At 41.9% G+C, this 18,086-nt stretch overlaps 1 protein-coding gene across 1 annotated transcript; it reads left to right on the top strand.

The window, feature by feature from the left end:
- The first annotated feature begins 3,217 nt into the window (after positions 1-3,217).
- LOC101360255 (immunoglobulin alpha Fc receptor) lies at positions 3,218-14,564 on the top strand. Its single transcript, XM_023736234.1, is given in 5 exon segments — positions 3,218-3,432; positions 3,434-3,543; positions 7,878-8,165; positions 12,243-12,281; positions 13,657-14,564. Coding segments are annotated over 5 exon segments (807 nt in total). The 3' UTR covers positions 13,812-14,564.
- Positions 14,565-18,086: the final 3,522 nt, after the last annotated feature.

Here is an 18,086-nt window from a genome sequence, read left to right as displayed (position 1 = left end):
TAGATATTACAGCCTAGGAGAGTCTATGGGGCAGTTCAACTCTGTCCTATAGGGTCGCTATAAGTCGGAATGGACTCAATGGCAGTGGTTAATTATTTGTTGTGGGGAATTGTCTTGGCTTTGTGGGACGTTGAGCAGTACCCCTGGCCTCTACCTACTAGATGTCAATAGTACATCCCTCCTTGTCGTGACAACCAAAAATGACTCCAGACATTGCCAAATTGTCCCCCCTGAGAGGCAAGCTTTCCCTTTGTTGAGACCCACCAGTTTAAGTCATTCTTGTACAGGTCGTCCCTGGCTTACAACGGGGTCCATTCTGATGACTCCATCTTAAGTCAATTCTGACGTAAGATGAATGTTGAATACCTCTTTTTTTTCTTTTTCATTATAATTGCCATTTTTTAAATCAGTACCTTTAAAAATCATAGCATTGAACATCTGCAAGTGAACATCTGAGAATGATAACACTGTCAAATTACATGCTGCAACATTGTATGTAGTACATATTACTCATGATAAGATGTACAGAAAACAAACAGATGGCCTTAAGTGCAGTTCATTGTAACTCGAATACATCATAAATAGGGGACTACCTGTGGTGCTAACGATTAGCAATGTGCCTAGAGGTATATAAGCATCTATCTATATATTTTGGAATAACAAATGTACAGATGTATTGGTGAGTAAATTATATTGAACACATGGAATATCATCAAGCTTCAGGGGGCACAGCCAGCACCTTCCACAGCCACCTATTGTCAGGTTTGTCTTGGTTGACAACAGTCCCGGCGAGAAGGGGCAAGCCGCCTATTATCCCCCTCTACAGAGATAGAGCTGCAGTTGAACACACTGATAACAGGTCTAAAATAAATACTGAAAACATAGTGGCAAAGCACAGAGATGATAAACTTGTGTGAGGGGAACCAGCCCGTTTTGAGTGCCCTGACCTCTACTGGTCAATTTCTGTATCAGGATTAAAGCTGAGCACAAGCCAGTTGCCTGTAAGCTGATTCCGACTCATGCCGACCCATGTGTGTTAGAGTAGAACTGTGCTCCATAGGGTTTTCAATGGCTGATTTTTTTGGAAGTAGATCACCAGGCCTTTCTTCTGAGGTGCTTCTGAGTGGACTTGAGCCACCAATCTTTTGGCTAGCAGCCAAGTGCATTAACCTTTTCCACCACCCAGGAATCCTACACTGAGAACAGAAGTCTTTACAGTACAAAACCACTTGCTCAAGGCCATTCAGCATGAATGAACTGGGAGCAGGAAGCTAACCAGCACCTTCTTGCCCCCAAACCTTTCCAAGTTCTCCTCTGTCCCAAAGCTCATTTATGAAGGCATCCAGTTTCTAGGCCGTAGCCTTCTGGCTCTAGCTCACGGAACTAATTACCATGTTTATAAGACATTCTTGTGAGTTGTCCCTCACACTGCGTACTCTGACCATTTCAGGACAGAGAGCTTGCCCCACCTGCAGGGCAAAGGGCTCAGAATCTGGAGTGAAATTGTCCTAGTCTCCAAATCAGGCTTGGCCGCTCTGCAATTCTGTGGTCTTGATCAGTTGACATGGTTTCTCTAAGTCACCCCCTACTCCACCCACAAAAAAACCAAAAAACTGTTGCTGTGGAGTCAGCTCCGACTCATGACCCCATGTGCGTCAGACTAGAACTGTGCTCCATAGGATTTTCTTTTCTTTCTTTTTTAATCACATTTTAATGTGTTTTCAGGGAAGATTTACACAGCAATTTAGGTTCCCATTCAATAATTTCTACAGAATTGTTTGGTGACATTGGTTACATTCTTCACAATGCATAAATATTCTCATTATTTCTGTTCTGGTTGTTTCGTTTCCATAAGGTCTTCAATGGCTGATTTTTTAACAGTAGATTGCCAGGACTTTCTTTCAAGGTGCCTCTGGGTGGACTTGAACTTCCAACCTTTTGGTTAGCAGCCCAGAGCATTAATCATCTAAGTCTCCAAGTGCCCTCATTTTAAGTGTCTCCTCCCATCTGTTCCCTATCCACCAATTCCACCTCTGTAGAGCCTTCACACACACTCACACATACAGTCATACACACTCACATACACACGCACACACACACTCACACACACACTCATGCAGAACTGGATGTTGATAAAGATTGCCACAAAAACAAAACACCAAGCAAACCTCATGGCAGATTAGTGGTTACCAGGGGCTGTGGGGGAGGGGGAATGGGGAGTAACTACTTAACAGGTATAGGGTTTCCTTTGGGGGTAATGAAGAAGTTCCAGAACTAGATAGAGGTGATGGCTGCACCACATTGTGTATGCATTTAATGCCACTTTAAAATGACTAATTTTATGTTATGTGTATTTCCACCCGTCTGTTAGATTGTCATACTGTGGCGGCTTGTGTGTTGCTGTGATGCTGGAAGCTCTGCCATTGGTATTTCAAATACCAGCAGGGTCACGCATGGTGGACAGGTTTCAGCAGAGGTTCCAGACTAAGACAGACTAGGAAGAAGGCCTGGTGATCTACTTCCAAAAATTAGCCAATGAAAACTCTATGGATCACAACAGAACGCTGTCTAATATAGTGCTGGAAGATGAGCCCCTTAGGTTGGAAGGCACTCAAAATGCACAATGGCCCCAACAATGGACTCAAGCATACCAGCAATTGTGAAGATGTCACAGGACAGGGCAACATTTTGTTCTGTGGTACCTGAGGTCACTATAAATCAGAGTCAACTCAATGGCAACTAACATCCACCAAAAAACCAAAAACCCATTGCCGCTGATTCGATTCCAACTCATAACGACCCTATAGGAGAGAGTAAAACTGCCCCATAAGAAGTGGCTGGTGGATTTGAACTGTTGACGTTTTGGTTAGCAGCTGAGCTCTTATCCACTGTGCCACCAAGGCGCCAAACAAAATGTGATATATACATACAATGGAATATTACTCAGCCATAAAAAACCCTCAGTGTTAAGCTTTTTCCTGTATATATATAGAGGAGCCCTGGTGGTGCTATGGTTAAGTGCTTGGCTGCTAACCAAAAAGTCATTGGTTCGAACTCCCCAAACAGCTTCTCAAGAGAAAGACCTGGTAATCTGCTTATGTAAAGGTTTAAAGTTTTGGAAACCCTATGGGGCAGTTCTACTCTGTCCTTTAAGCTATGAGTCAGAATTGACAGCACACAGCCACAACATAAACAACAACACACACACGATTTCTCCATGTCAGCTCAAGGAAATTTGGGCTCCGTTTCTTTTCCAGGGGACTTTCCCATTCCTACCATATCTGCCATACCAGGTTCTGTGGTTCCCTGGAATGAGACTGTGAAGGTCCTGTGCAAAGGAACCCCTGAGTCAGACCTGTACCGCCTGGAGATTCTGAGAAACTCTGAGTCCCAGGTGGTAGGTGAAATACAGGGTTTCAGAAGGAGGTGGCTGAATTCACCATTCACCCCAGGATATAAACTCTGCAGGGCATTACCGTTGCCAGTATAGGAGCCCCAAAGGCTGGTCGGGGTACAGTGATGCCCTGGATTTGGTGGTGACAGGTAAGGAGACATCCAGTATCTCTAGCCCTCAGTTTTTTAAAAAGAAATTTTAATAGGCTTTATTCTTGAGAACAGTTTTTGATTTGCAGAAAAATTAGGAAGATAAGATGGAGAGTTCTCGGATGCCTGGCTCCCAGTTTCCCTTGCTGTTGACTTCTTATACTGTTGCTGTTGTTCTTAGGTGCTGTCAAGTCTGTTCCAACTCATAGTGACCATATATGTACAACAAAACTAAACACTGTCAGGTCCTGTGCCATCCTCACAATTGTTGCTATGTTGGAGCCCGTTGTTGCAGCCACTGTGTCAGTTCATCTCATTGAGGGTCTTCCTCTTTTTCGCATACCCTCTACCAAGCATGCTGTCCTTCTCCGGGAACTGGTCCTTCCTACATTAGTATCATTTATTTGTCACAATTGTGTTGTTGTTGTTGGTTGCCGTCAAGCCAACTTTGAATCATGGCGCCCCCATGTGTGCAGAGTAGAACTGCTCCACAGGGTTTTCAAGGCTGTGACTTCTCAGAAGCAGGTTGCCAAGTCTTTCTTCTGAGGCACCTCTGGGTGAGTTCAAACAGCCAACATTTCAGTTATTAGCCTAGAGCTTAACCATTTGCACCACCCAGGGATTTTTGTGACAATTAATAAACCGAATATTGATACCTTATTATTAACTAAAATCCATATTTATTTAGATTTCCTTAATTTTTACCTAGTGTTCTTTATCTGTTCCAGGATCCCATGCAGAATACCACATGGCATTTAGTGATCGTGTTTATTTAGGCTCCTCTTGACTATAGGGTCGCTATGGATCGGAATCGACTCAATGGCAACGGGTTTGGTTTGGTTTTGACTGTGGCAGTTTCTTAGACTTTCCTTGTTTTTGATAATCTTGGCAGTTTTGAGGACTGGTCAGAGATTTGGTAGGATGCTTGTCTTAGTTTCCTACTGCTGCTTTAACAGAAATACCACGATTGGGTGGCCTTAAATAGCAACAGCAACAAAAAACAGAAATTTATTTTCTCACACTTCTGGAAGCTAAAAGTCCAAGTCAAGGTCTCAGCCATGTCATTTCCTTCTGTGAGCCTTTCTCCTAGTTTCCAGTGTCTGCTGATGACCCTTGGCATTTCTTCGCTTCTGGATGACTCTCACATGTTGTCTGTCTGCTGTGTGTGTGTCTTTCTGTGTCTATGCTGCTCTTTATATAACACAAGTGATTAGGTTTGGGATCCACCCTACACTGGTACAGCCTCAACTGATTAATTGATTACATTGCATTAGATTACATTGTGGGAAGATGCTTGCATTACATTACATTACATTACGGAATGTGATTACATTACATTACATCCACAGGTATAGGGCATAAGATTCCAACACATATTTTGGGGGGACACAATTTAACCCATAAAAATGTCTCACTATTGGAAGTTGTCTGATGTTTTTCTCATGATTGGACAGGAGTTATGTGTTATTGTGAAGAAGACCACAAAGACAAAATGATATTCTCATCACATCCTAGCTAGGGTACATACGGTCAACATGACATCACTGTTGGTGTTGACTTTGATCACCTGGCTGACATAGTGTTTGTCAGGTGTCTCCACTGTAAAGTTACTCTTCCCTTGCCCCTTTCCATACTGTACTCTTTGGAAGGAAGTCACTATATAGAGCCCACATCTAAGAAGTTGAAGTTATGTTTCACCTCCTTGAAATCAACCTTCAATTTTTTTTTTGTGGTGATTAGATATGTAACAAAACATTTGCCATTTCAACATTCTTCACATGTACAATTCAGTGACATTGTGTTCATCATGTTGTGCAACCGTCACCATTATCTGTTTCCAGATTTTCCCATCACTTTAACAGAAGCTCAGTGTCCCCTAATGCTGGGGATTGAATTGTGTCCCCCAAAAATATGTATCGACTTGGCTAGGCCATGATTCCCAGTATTGTGTGGTTGTCCACCATTTTGTGATCTGATGTGGTTATTCTATGTGTTGTAAATCCTAACCTCTATGATGTTAATGAGGCAGGATTAGAGGCAGTTATGTTAATGAGGCAGGACTCAATCTACAAGACTAGGTTGTATCTTGAGTAAATCTTTTCTGACATATAAAAGAGAAAATTGAGCAGAGAGGAGAGGAACCTCACATCACCAAGAAAATAGCGCCAGGAGTAGAGTGCATGCTTTGGACACAGGGTCCCTGTGCTGAGAAGCTACTAGACCAGGGGAAGATTGATGACAACAACCTTCCTTCAGAACTGATAGGAAGACAAAGCCTTTCCCTGGAGCAGGCTGAATTTGTACTTCTAGCTTCCTAGACTATGAGAGAATAAATTTCTCTTTGTTAAAGCCATCCACTTGTGGTATTTCTGTTATAGCAATACTAGATAACTAAGACACCTAAGCAATAAGTCCCCTTTTCTCCTCCCTCCTACTCACCCTTGGTAACCACTAATGAAGACTGTACATGCGTTTATATTCTAGGTATTTCTTATAAGTGGAATCATACAATTTTTGTCCTTTTGTGACTGACTTATTTCACACAGCATGGTATTTTCAAGCTTCATCCATGTTGTTGCATGTATCAAGACTTCATTTCTCTTTATGGCTAAGTAACAAGGGTCGCTATGAGTCAGAATTGACTCGACGGCCAAGAGTTTTGGGTAATATATACACCAATGTTCATTGCAACACTTGTCACAAAGCCAAAAGATAGAAACAACCTAAACGTCCATCAATAGATGAGTAAATAAACAAAATGTAGTATATCCACACAATGGAATACTACTCAGCTATAAACAACCCGCAGTTTTAAGCTTTTTCCTCAGGGTGGCCTGGACCCTGTGTTTCTGGAAAGGTGCACCCCAAGTTTCCCTCATTGCCATTGAATTGTTTCTGACTCGTGGTGACTCCATATGTTTCAGAGTAGGACTCTGCGCCATTGGGTTTTCAATGGCTGTGATCTTATAGAAGCAGATTGCCAGGACTGTCTTCTGTGGTGCCACTTGGTGGATTCAAACAACCAACGTTTCAGGTAATAGTCAAGCACAAACCATTTGTGCCATCCAGGGATCCCCCAAGTTTCCAGGTCACATTTCCTGGCATTCTTTTTACACAACGTCCCCTCCTTTGGCCCCTGACACAGCTCCTCAAACTTTGTAGACCATCTTTTCTTTTTTCCAACATGTGACTGTTCTGGCTTTAGAGACCAGAAACATATCTCTTGAAAACCGTATGTCATCTAAGCCCCATGGATTGCTTGTCTACACAGATCTGTCTGCAAGAGTTTGGGTCAAATATATAATAAAGCACATAGGGAGCAGTTACAGATACTTCTTAGACACAACCAAACATCTCTTGGAATTGGATTTCTGAGTTTGAAGGATTAGGACCATAGTCTCGTGGTACATCTCAGTCAATTGGCATGATATAGTACATAAAGTTATATTCTACATCCTAGTTTGATGGGTATTGTCTGGGGTCTTAAAAGATTGCAAGTGGCCAGTTAAGATACAACTATTGATCTTTACTCATCCAGAGGAAAAAAGAAAGAAGGAACCCAAAGACTCAAAGAAGAAACTAGTCTACAAGACAAATAAATCTATGTGAACTATGATCTCATCTACCCTGAGATCAGAAGAAATAGATGGTATATGGCTACCACTACCAACCATCCTAATCAGGGCCATAATAGATGGACCCTGATAGAATGGGAGAAAAATGTGGAACAGAAACTCAAATTCCTAAAAAATAAAAATAATGAAACAAAAAACCAGACCTACTGGACTGGTTGAGACTGGAGGACTCCCTGAGACTATTGCCCTGAGATACTCTGAAAGCCTTCAATCAAAAGTAACCCTTTAGGTCACCTTGTGCCTAAATAACACATTGGCTCAAAAAATAATGAATATCACCTGTAAGTACTGTGCGTCTTTAAAAAAATCACCTATATGAGACTAAACAGCCAACAATTACTTTAGAATAAAGATGAGAATGTAAGGGGGCAGGGAAACTAGATGAACAAAACCGGAACAGAGCAGAAATGAGAATGTTCACACTTTGTGAAGAATGTAACCAATGTCACTGAACAACTTGGGTAGAAATTGTTGAATGGAAACCTAAACTGCTGTGTAAACCTTCACTTAAAACACAATAAAATATTATTGTTTTCAAAAAAGAAAGAAAGAAATGGGATGTTGCCCATGAATTCATCGTTGGAGAACTCCCATTCCTGGAGCAGGGAAGGTCAGCATCTCTTAGCATGAATCCAACAGAGGGGCAGGGATGGAGGGGAAAGAAAACTCTCACTAATAGCTCACTCTCTTCTCTTTTAGGCTTTTATGACAAACCCTTCGTCTCAGCTGATCAGGACCACCTGGTGGCACTGGGCGAGAACGTTTCCCTCTGGCGTGGTTCAGCTAGCATCCCATTTGACAGATTTTCACTGACAAAGGATGGGGGAGTTGACCTGCCACCACATCAAAATGAGGGACACCAAGGCAACTTCACACTGGGTCCTGTGAACCACCACTTCTCAGGGAACTACAGGTGCTATGGCTGGTACAATGCCAGCCCTTATGTGTGGTCATCTCCTAGTAACACCCTGGAGCTTGTTGTCACAGGTCGGTACATCCCACCCCAATTCTATGTCCTCCCTGTGTGCTAGATTATAACTAATTATGCTGGCATTTTTATGCTATCATAAATTGTGTCCTTTAATCTTATGTTCTATTGGTTTATTAAGGAGACCTGGCCGCTCAACAGTTAAGTACTTGGCTGCTAACTGAAAGGTTGGCTGTTCAAACCCACCTAGTGGCTCCGAGGGAGAAAGACCTGGCAATCTGCTTCCGTAAAGGTTGTTGTTGTGTGCCATTGAGTTGATTCCAACTCATAGCAATCCTATAGGACGGAGTGGAACTGTCCCATAGGGTTTCCTAGATTGTAATCGTTTCAGGAGCAGATTGCCAGGTCTTTCTGCTGTGGAGCTGTTGAGTTGGAATCGACTGAATAGCAACAGGTTTATGAAAATGTCATCAAATATTTTCCCATTAATATGATGCTTGCTTTATATTATTTAGGCAAATTTTATCAAATTAAAGATATCTCCTTCTATTCTTAGTCCACTAATATATGCCCACATCTATATATAGATATGGAGCCCTGGTGACGCAGTGGTTAAGAGCTTGGCTGCTAACCCAAAGATTGGCTCCACAGGAGAAAGATGTGGCAATCTGCTTCTGTAAAGATTATAGCCAAGAAAACCCTATGGGGCAGTTCTACTCTCTCACATTGGGTCACTGAGTGGGAGTCAAGTCAATGGCACTTAAAAACAACATCTATTTACCTATATTTATACCCATGCTGTTGTGGTTAGTTGCCGTCAAGTCAGCTCCAACTCATGGCAATCTTGTGTATAACAGAATGAAACATTGCCTGGTCCCGTGCCATCTTCATGATTGTTGGTATGTTTGAGTCCATTGTAGTCACTATTGTGTCAATCCATCTGTACTCACACCTTTACCTATACCTACACATCTGTCTATGTATTTCTCTCTCTCTAGCTACCTAACTACCTATCTAGATAGATAAGTATCTAATGTTATCAAATGCTTCTTTCTATATATATTGAGTTGATAACGTGATTTTTTTCTGTTTTACTATCAATATATAAATTATAGCATTTTGTATGGCTAAACAAACTTTTAGACCACTTTCCTCACCACGCCCTGAGGTGGGATTGTGAGGCTGAGTCATTTATGGTTCACCCTTATGTGGATAGTTGAAGTCACCAGTCTCTAACTTGAGTATCTCTTGGTTTGTGTGCTTCGTTTAACTTGTTTATGGACAGTTTTCCTAATTATAGTGTATATCTATTAGTACCTGAGTGTTGTCTTCGTGTTCAATACTTTACTCCTGATTTTCAGAACCATTCTTTGCACTGTATAGGTGTTCAGTGAAAGGACAGGAGAGGATGTATGAAACAGAATCAGAGGACAGGTAGAGCGAATTTAATGAAGGAGAGTAGAAGCATCATCACTTTCTTCTCCTTTCTTATCCCTGACTCCTAGGAACATGCTTGTTGTTGTTTTGTTATTAGGTGCCATCGAGTCGGTTCCAACTTATAGTGACCCTATGTCCAACAGAATGAAACACTGCCCAGTCCTGCACCATCCTCACAATCGTAGTTATGCTTGAGCCCATTGCTGCAGCCACTATGTCAATCCATCTTGTTGAGGGTCTCCCTCTTTTTCACTGACCCTCTACTCTACCAGCATGATGTCCTTCTCCAGGGACTGGTCCCTCCTGATAACATCTCCAAAGTATGTAAGACAAAGTCTTGCCATCTAATGAGCATTCTGGCTGTACTTCTTCCAAGTCAGATTTGTTCCTCTGTGAATCCCACACTGTGAATCCCAAATTTATCATAGATCACTACTTATTAGAAATAAGTAGTGTTAAAACAAAAATCATATTAAGCCAATAATACTTATTGAAGTTTATTGAATATGCATTTTGAAAATTGGGGTAACATTTCTACTATCATGTCAAAAATGTTCCGAAGATGAGAACTTCCAAAATTCTTACACCGAATCTTATCGGCATTGCCATGGAAAAAAGGGCGGGAAGAGAACTGATAAACAAATTTGTGGTCAAGAAGGATTTTCATACAGCATTGTCTTGAAGAACAATTAAAATAATTACTGATTTACCCTAAACATAGCTCCCAGTCTGACCTTTGGGGTCTGTTTCCTGAAACAGTCTCACCACTCTCGCTTCTGAGAAGCACTCTGGCTGTACTTCTTCCAAGACAGATTTGTTCCTTCTTCTGGCAGTCCATGGTATATTCAGTATTCTTTGCCAACACCATGATTCAAAGGCATCAATTCTTCTTAAGGTCTTCCTTATTCATTGTTCAGCTTTCGCACGTATATGAGGTGATTGAAAACACCATGGCTTGCATCAGCACACTTTAGTCCTTAAAGTCACATCTTTGCTTTTTAACACTTTAAAGAGATTTTTTTGCAGCAGATTTGCCCAGTGCAATACGTCCTTTGATTTCTTGACTGCTGCTTCCATGGGTGTTGATTGTGGATCCAAGTAAAATGAAATTCTTTACAACTTCAATATTTTCTCCGTTTATCATGATGTTGCTTATTGGTCCAGTTGTGAGAATTTTTGGATTTTTTGTTTGTTTGTATGTTTTTTATTTTGTTATTTTTTTATTGTGCTTTAGATGAAGGTTTAGAGAGTAAATTAGTTTCTCATTCAACAACTAATACACATATTGTTTTGTAACGTTGGTTGCCAACCCCACAACCTGTCACCACTCTCCCAGCACTCGACCTTGGGTTCCCCATTTCCATTCATCCAGCTTTCCTATCCCCTCCTGCCTTCTCCTCCTTGTCCCTGGGCTGGTGTGCCCAGTTAGTCTCGTATACATGATTGAGCTACATGTATTATTCTTTATTTTATGGGCCTGTCTAATCTTTGGCTGAAGAGTAAACCTCAGGAGTGACTTCAGTACTGAGCTAAAATAGTGTCCAGGGGCCATGCTCTTGGGTTTCTCCAGTCTCTATCAGACCAGTGAGTCTGGTCTTTTTTTGTGAGTTAGGATCCACAATCAACACCCATGGAAGCAGCAGTCAAGATATCAAAGGATGTACTGCATTGGGCAAATCTGCTGCAAAAGACCTCTTTAAAGTGTTGAAAAGCAAAGATGTCACTTTGAGGACTAAGGAACGTTCTTCTGGAAGTCCATGGTATATTCAGCATTCTGGCTGTACTTCTTACAAGGCACATTTGTTCATTCTTCTAACAGTCCGTGATGGTATATTCAAAATTCTTCTCCAACACCATAATTCAAAGGCATCAATTCTTCTTTGCTCTTCATTATTCATTGCCCAACTTTCACATGCATATAAGATGATTGCAAACACCATGGCTTGGGTCAAATGCACCTTACTCCTTGATTGTAGATCCAAGTAAAATGAAAACCTTGAGAATTTCAATATTTTCTCCGTTTATCATGATGTTGCTTACTGGTCCAGTTGTGACAATTTTTGCTTTCTTTATGTTGAGATGTAATCCACACTGAAGGCTGTAGTCTTTGATCTTCATCACTAAGTGCTTCAATTCCTCTTCACTTTCAGCAAGCAAGGTTGTGTCATCTGCATATTGCAGGTTGTTAATGAATCTTCCTCCAATCTTGATGTCTTCATAAGGATTACAGCCTTGCAAACCCTATGGGGCAGTTTTACTCTGTCCTATAGGGTCTCTGAGTCGGAATCATTTGACAGCAATGGGTTAGTAAGCAGGGACTCAATTCCAGGTGATGAAGCTGGATTCAGTCCAGACTCCTGAGTTTATTAGTGAACAATAAAGAGGACCCGTGTAGGATCCTTGTTATCTGGGAATTATGTGTCATTTCCCCCACAGTGCTGTGGGATTTTAGGTACATGATGTACCAGTGAACAAGAGTCAGGTGTCCACCACAGAGGAGGCCAAGAAGATGTATAAATGGTAAAAGGAGACCAAAATGTTCCATGCACTGGGAAGGTATCGGGGAGCAAATTTATTTTTGTTGAAATTTTTTTAAATCAATAAACAAGAGTTTTCAACTTTTATGAAGTAGGACTAAGGGTCTGAGAAGAAGAAATGAAAGTCCATCACTTAACCTTTTCTATTTTCCTGATTGCTAGGATTTCCTGGTGACAGCATACTGGAGAACACAGGACTAGGTAGGCACATTGGGGACTTTAGGAGGGTAGAACATCTTAGAGTCTCATGGACAGGATTGAGATGGTCTTTCTGTTAAAATGGCTTCTAACACATTGTTATCCTGGCGCCTCCCAAATTTCGCTCTACTGAGTAACACATGGATAGGACAATTCCACAGCTATTGAGTTATATAGGCCTCTTGTCTCAGAAGGATGGTCTTCAGGAGCCTCTTTGATTTAGATTTTTTTTTTTTTTTGTACTGAGAGCAATTCCATATTTAAGAAGAGAAAGTTACTAGGGTTTTCTGAGCATTATAATTTCACTACATTATATTACATCCACCACCCATCTGTCAGTTTGTTGTACTGTGGTGGCTTGCGTGTTGCTATGACGTTAGAAGCTATACCACTGATATTTCAAATACCAGCAGGGTCACCCGTGGTGGACAGGTTTCAGTGGCATTTCAGACCACTTTCCTCACCACCATCAGAAATGGGATTGTGAGGCCGATTCACCCTTACATGGATAGTTGGAGTCACCAGGCTCTAACCTGGGTCATCTAACGTAGTCCAGACTAAGACAGACTAGGAAGAAAGATCTGGCAATCTACTTCTGAAAATTATCCAATAAAAGCCTTATGGATCACCCTTGTCCAATATAGTGATGGAAGATGAGGCCCCTAGGTTGGAAGGCACTCAAAATGCACAATGGCTGCAACAGTGAATTCAAACTTATCAATGATAATGAAGATGGTGCAGAACCAGTCAGCGTTTTGTTCCATTGTACGTAAGGTCGCCATGAATCAGAGCTGACTCAATGGCAACTAACAATATAACATTTGAGAGGAACATGGGCCCATATAGTCCAAATAACAAATGAAAGAAAAAAAAGGCTCAGAGAACAGCAGTGTTTTGCAAGAGATCACTCAATAGAGAAAATAAATTTGTCCTAAGTTTATCTCATTTTTTCCCCTACCTACTTCCCAGGTACCAGCAATGATATACCCTTTATCATGTATGAGAGAAGAACACAAATTGTTGTATGGGGTGAAGAAGGTATATAGGAGATAACTGAGGGTTCTAGGTATATGGAGATGTTTCAGGGATATAATCAGGCGTTCAGTTAACATCGCCAAGTGAGGAGAGAATGAAAGGTAAACACAACCTCTCCATAACCACCTTCTTCCCTGGGAACCCTTGGGAACCACAGCTCATGGACCCAGGCTTACAGATAAGAATGGTGCTTATAAGCATGTCACCTCATTGAAAAGGAGTCAGAGTGGGATCATAATTTAGGAAGCAAATAAAGGAAATGAACTCCCATTTCAGGGCTCTGGGGAAGGAATGGGATGGGATATGACCAACAACTAGTCATCTCTTTGATTTATGTCTCTAGACACCATGAACCAGGATTACGTGACGGAGAATTTGATCCGAATGAGTGTGGCAGGGCTGATCCTTGTGGCTCTCCTGGCGATATTGGTTGAAGATTGGCACAGCCGTAGGGTGTTACACAAGGAAGATAGGCAAGACTTGGCTGAAACGAGCTGAAGTAAATAGAAGTGTCAGACGGAATGGACCCTTGAACCAGCCTCTAATGGCCATCGGGCAGATACCTGAAAATGAAAGTAGAGATGAGTCAGAACCTGTGGAGTCCTGCAAAGCTCCTTGGAGGACTCAAGGGAGAAAGAGGCACTAAGGAGCTTGGATCCATTTTCAAACCAATCAGATGGTGTTTTCTTATGTGGATCTGCTATTATTTCCATCCCACCTTTCTGGACATTGGTTATAGTTTTCTATCTTCATTCTGATTTTGCATACTCTTTTCATTTTCCTTCTTAGTTTTTCTATTTTCTCACAGTTTTTGAAATGAGTGTCTCCACCACATATAGATAATTGGTAAGCATGATTAAAATATTCGGTAAATCCCCCCTTTATCCTTAAGCTATCTATTTCATTCGTCGATAAAGTGAATGCCATTATTCTGTGAGATTTTTTCCTTTCTTTTTCTCTATTTATATTGGATTTATTTAAACACTAGTATGTGTTTCATCTACTTTTTTTTTTCATTTAATTTTCAGAATAATTGGAAATTTATATAATTTTACCATTCTGGGGCTTAAGATTTCTCACTGTACCCCTGATGTAAGCAGGTTCTGACATGAATCTAGCAGCATGGATGCCCCTGAGGGCTATGTCTTTATCTTCAGACTAGAGTTTATCATTCAGTTAGGTTCCAGTTTCAGGACACTGGTTCATCCACATGAAGAGTTTATAAATATGAGCGATTTTAGAAAATAAATCTTTCATATGAAACTAAGAAGGCATTTTGTATCATTTAATATTGTAAAAATGGCGTGGCAGAGAAGTCTGATGTCCTCTAACTTCATGAGGGGGAAGGAGAATCAAGATCAACAGCCCAAGGCTGATTCCTATGAGGCAGAGGTCAGACATGCCTCCTCTCTCCACCATCTTTACCAGTTCTGACATCAACTGTCCCTCCCACGGCACTCTCTACTTTTCTGCTGGGTTCAGTAATTCATTGCAATGGCCATACAGACAATACTCACAATTATGGGGTTTATTAGGGAAGTAACAGGTTACAACTCAGGTTTAGAAAAGCTCAGTATACAGTTCTTCCTTCAGGACAGCCTCTTCCAAGCCGTGCTCGGAGCCACGCCTCTCCCTGGCCCTCAGCCCCTACTCAAAGGCATTCAGCTTTCTCGCTCCGTGGGCGGGGAAGCCTTCTGCATCATCTCCTGCCAGTCTCTCCTTCCTCGGTGCTGGTGGGATCCTCTCTCTCTCCTGCCTCTGGGATGGTTTACCTCAAGCCCAGTGGGATGGCAAAAACTGACGAATCCCTTTGGTAGGCTACAATTGCTCCATCTGCACAGTCCCACCCAATCACCCAGGTGGGAGTTAAACGAGACGATGGCGAGAAAGGCCACACAAATGTGATCCATCACACCGCAGGTATAATGTTGCCTGTGGCAATAAATAAGTTCCAAATAGCTTTGGCTTCAAAGTAAGATTGCTATTGTTTTTATTGTTGGTTGCCATCAAGTTGATTCTGACTCATGGCGACCTCATGTGTGCAGAGCAGAACTGCTTCATAGGATTTTCAAGGCTGTGAACTTTCAGAAGCAGATCACCAGGCCTGTCTTCCAAGGTGCCTCTGAGTGAGTTCAAACCACCAACCTTCTGGCTAGTAGTCAAGCACTTAACTATTTGCATTACCTAGGGACTCCCAAAGTAAGATTAGGTCCTGAGATTAAGTTCCTGAGATTATGTTCTTTCCCTTAGTCTCACCTTCCATCATTCTGCCTTTAGACCCTGAAGATTCCCTATTATTTTCCAATTATTCCCACTAGGAGGGCCCAGCAACAAAATTCCAGGGCAGTAATAAGTGTGGGGAAGCTTTTAGCAGTGCTGATTCCAAGCCTGGTAACATGGGGTCCAATGAGGGTGAGGATCTAATACCTAGATTTCATCCTGGGAGGCGCCAATGGTTAAGTACTTGACTACTAACCCAAAGGTTGAACCCACCCAGAGGCACCCGGGAAGACAAGAGCCTAGTGATCTGTTTCTGAAAGGCCACAGCCTTGAAAACTTTATGGCGAGCAGTTCCACTCTGACACACATGGTGGCGCCATGGGTCGGCATTGACAGTGACAGCAACAACAGATTTTGCCCAGACAGTGATGTTGGTAAGCTGAACAGGCAAGGCAATGACGATATGGAATGATATGACTGGCCTTAATCAAAGTTAAAATAGGAAATTACGGCTATGTTCTACCATAACCAGATACACTGCGAGTTGCGATAGTGTATTCAAATAAATTCTTTCACACAAAACTTTCTAAATACTTCACCCATTTTTCTTTCATATAAACCTTCCAAGATCCTGTCCATCCTTTAAAGGAAATCTAAATCAGCCATCAAAAACAAACAAAACAAAAAAGCCATTTATGTTGAATTGATTCCGACTCATAGCAATCCCGGAGGACAAAGTAGAACTGTCCCATAGGTTTCCAAGGCTGTAATCTTTACAGAAGCAGATCAGCAGGTCTTTCTCCTACAGAGTCACTGGTGGGTTCGAACCACTGACCTTTTGGTTAGCAGCCGAGCACTTTAACCTACCGTGCTAGCAGGGCTCCTAAATTGGCCGTACATGCCACTGAATACCATTTAATTCATTTGTGAGTTCTTTACTCAGGGTAACTCCATTATAAAAATATGGGGGTCCTACTGCCAGTGACAGTGGAGGTGGTGCTGCCTAGTTTCCTTCTTGTTTACAGAGAGATCAGCTCTACTTGATGAAACTCTCACTGTGGTCTTAGCTTCATTCACTTCCTGTGATTAAAAAAAAAAAAAAAAAAGCAAAGTTTTCTCAGTTCTCCTCGCTGTTTTTTACTTGTTCTGGCTCAGTTCTACAGTTCATCCTGAATTTATCAGCAAAACTGAATATCCTTATGTCTGCCTGCGTATGAGGTGATTTCCAACTCACAGCAAACCCATGTGAGAGAGTAGAACTGCCCCACAGGGTTTCCTAGGCTGTAATCGTTAAATAAGCAGCAGATCGCCCAGGTTTCTTCCCGTGGAGTGGCTGATGCATTCAAACTGCTGACCTTTTGGTTAGCAGCTGAGGGCTTAACCATTGTGCTACCAAGACTCCTTACCAAACTCATAATTAATATAAAACTAGTTTCAGCCTGGTGAAACACCTGACAACTCCAAAAGAATCAAGTGGAAGACACTAGAGCCACGCTACGAGTCCCTGGGTGGCACAAACGGTTAAGCACTAGCTGAAAGGTTGGTAGTTCGAACACACCTAGAGGCACCTCAAAAGACAGGCCTATCGACCTGCTTCCAAAAGGTCAGAGCCTTGAAAACCCTATGGAGCAGTTCTACTCTGCACATATGGGGTCACATAAGTCAGAATCGACTCAGTGGCAACTAACAAGAACATAGCCACACAGAACGATACGCATTGGAATCCTACTGTGATGAACCCTCAATAAAAATGGTAACTCTCACGAGGAAACAAACCACCTCAGAAAGATAATGGTAGGATTAGCACCCTCCAGAATGTAACATCTAGGACTATGAGATGTGTATCTAGATTAGTAAAGTAGTAAGAAGAGAGAGGAAACCATAAGGATAAGGAAACTGAGGCTAGACCCATTCTCCAAAATCTAGACCCACATCCACCTACCACCGTGCTGTGGAAATATTGGCCACATCCTTTGTGGTACCTGGGAGTTGACTCAAATTCCTGGGTGCTGCCTCCCACAAAAATATCACAACTGGGTGGCTTTAAAGAACAGCAATTTATTGTCTCATAGTTTTGAACGCTAGGAGTCTCAATTCAGAGCATCAGTAGGGCTATGCTCTGTCCACTCTAGATCATTCTTTGTGTCTTTCAGTGTCTGGCAGCCTCATAGGATTTCCAAGGCTGTCAATCTTTATGGAAGCTGACTGCCACATCTTTCTCTTGCAGAGGGCTTGATGGTGTGGAACTGCCGACCTTTCAGTTAGCAGCCGAGCGCTTAACCACTGCACCACCAGGGCTCCTAAGATTCTCCACCAGAGCCTTAAAAGAGAACATAGTCCACATGTTAGGCTTCTAACCTACAGAACCACAAGAGAATAAATTTGTGTTGTTTGAAGCCACTAAACCAGCGGTACTTTGCTGCAGCAGCGATAGGAAACTAATAAAAACGAAACCTCTTGCCGTCAGGTCCACTCTGACTTGTGTGTCCTCATGGGTGCTGGAGTACAGCTGCACTCCATAGGGTTTTTTTTTTGTTTTAAATAATATTTTAT

This window comes from Trichechus manatus, unplaced genomic scaffold (genome assembly GCF_000243295.1).
Source record: "Trichechus manatus latirostris isolate Lorelei unplaced genomic scaffold, TriManLat1.0 scaffold00087, whole genome shotgun sequence".
Lineage (NCBI taxonomy): Eukaryota > Metazoa > Chordata > Mammalia > Sirenia > Trichechidae > Trichechus > Trichechus manatus.
Note: the sequence above shows the minus strand (reverse complement) of the source record. Positions and strands in the feature narration are given on the sequence as shown.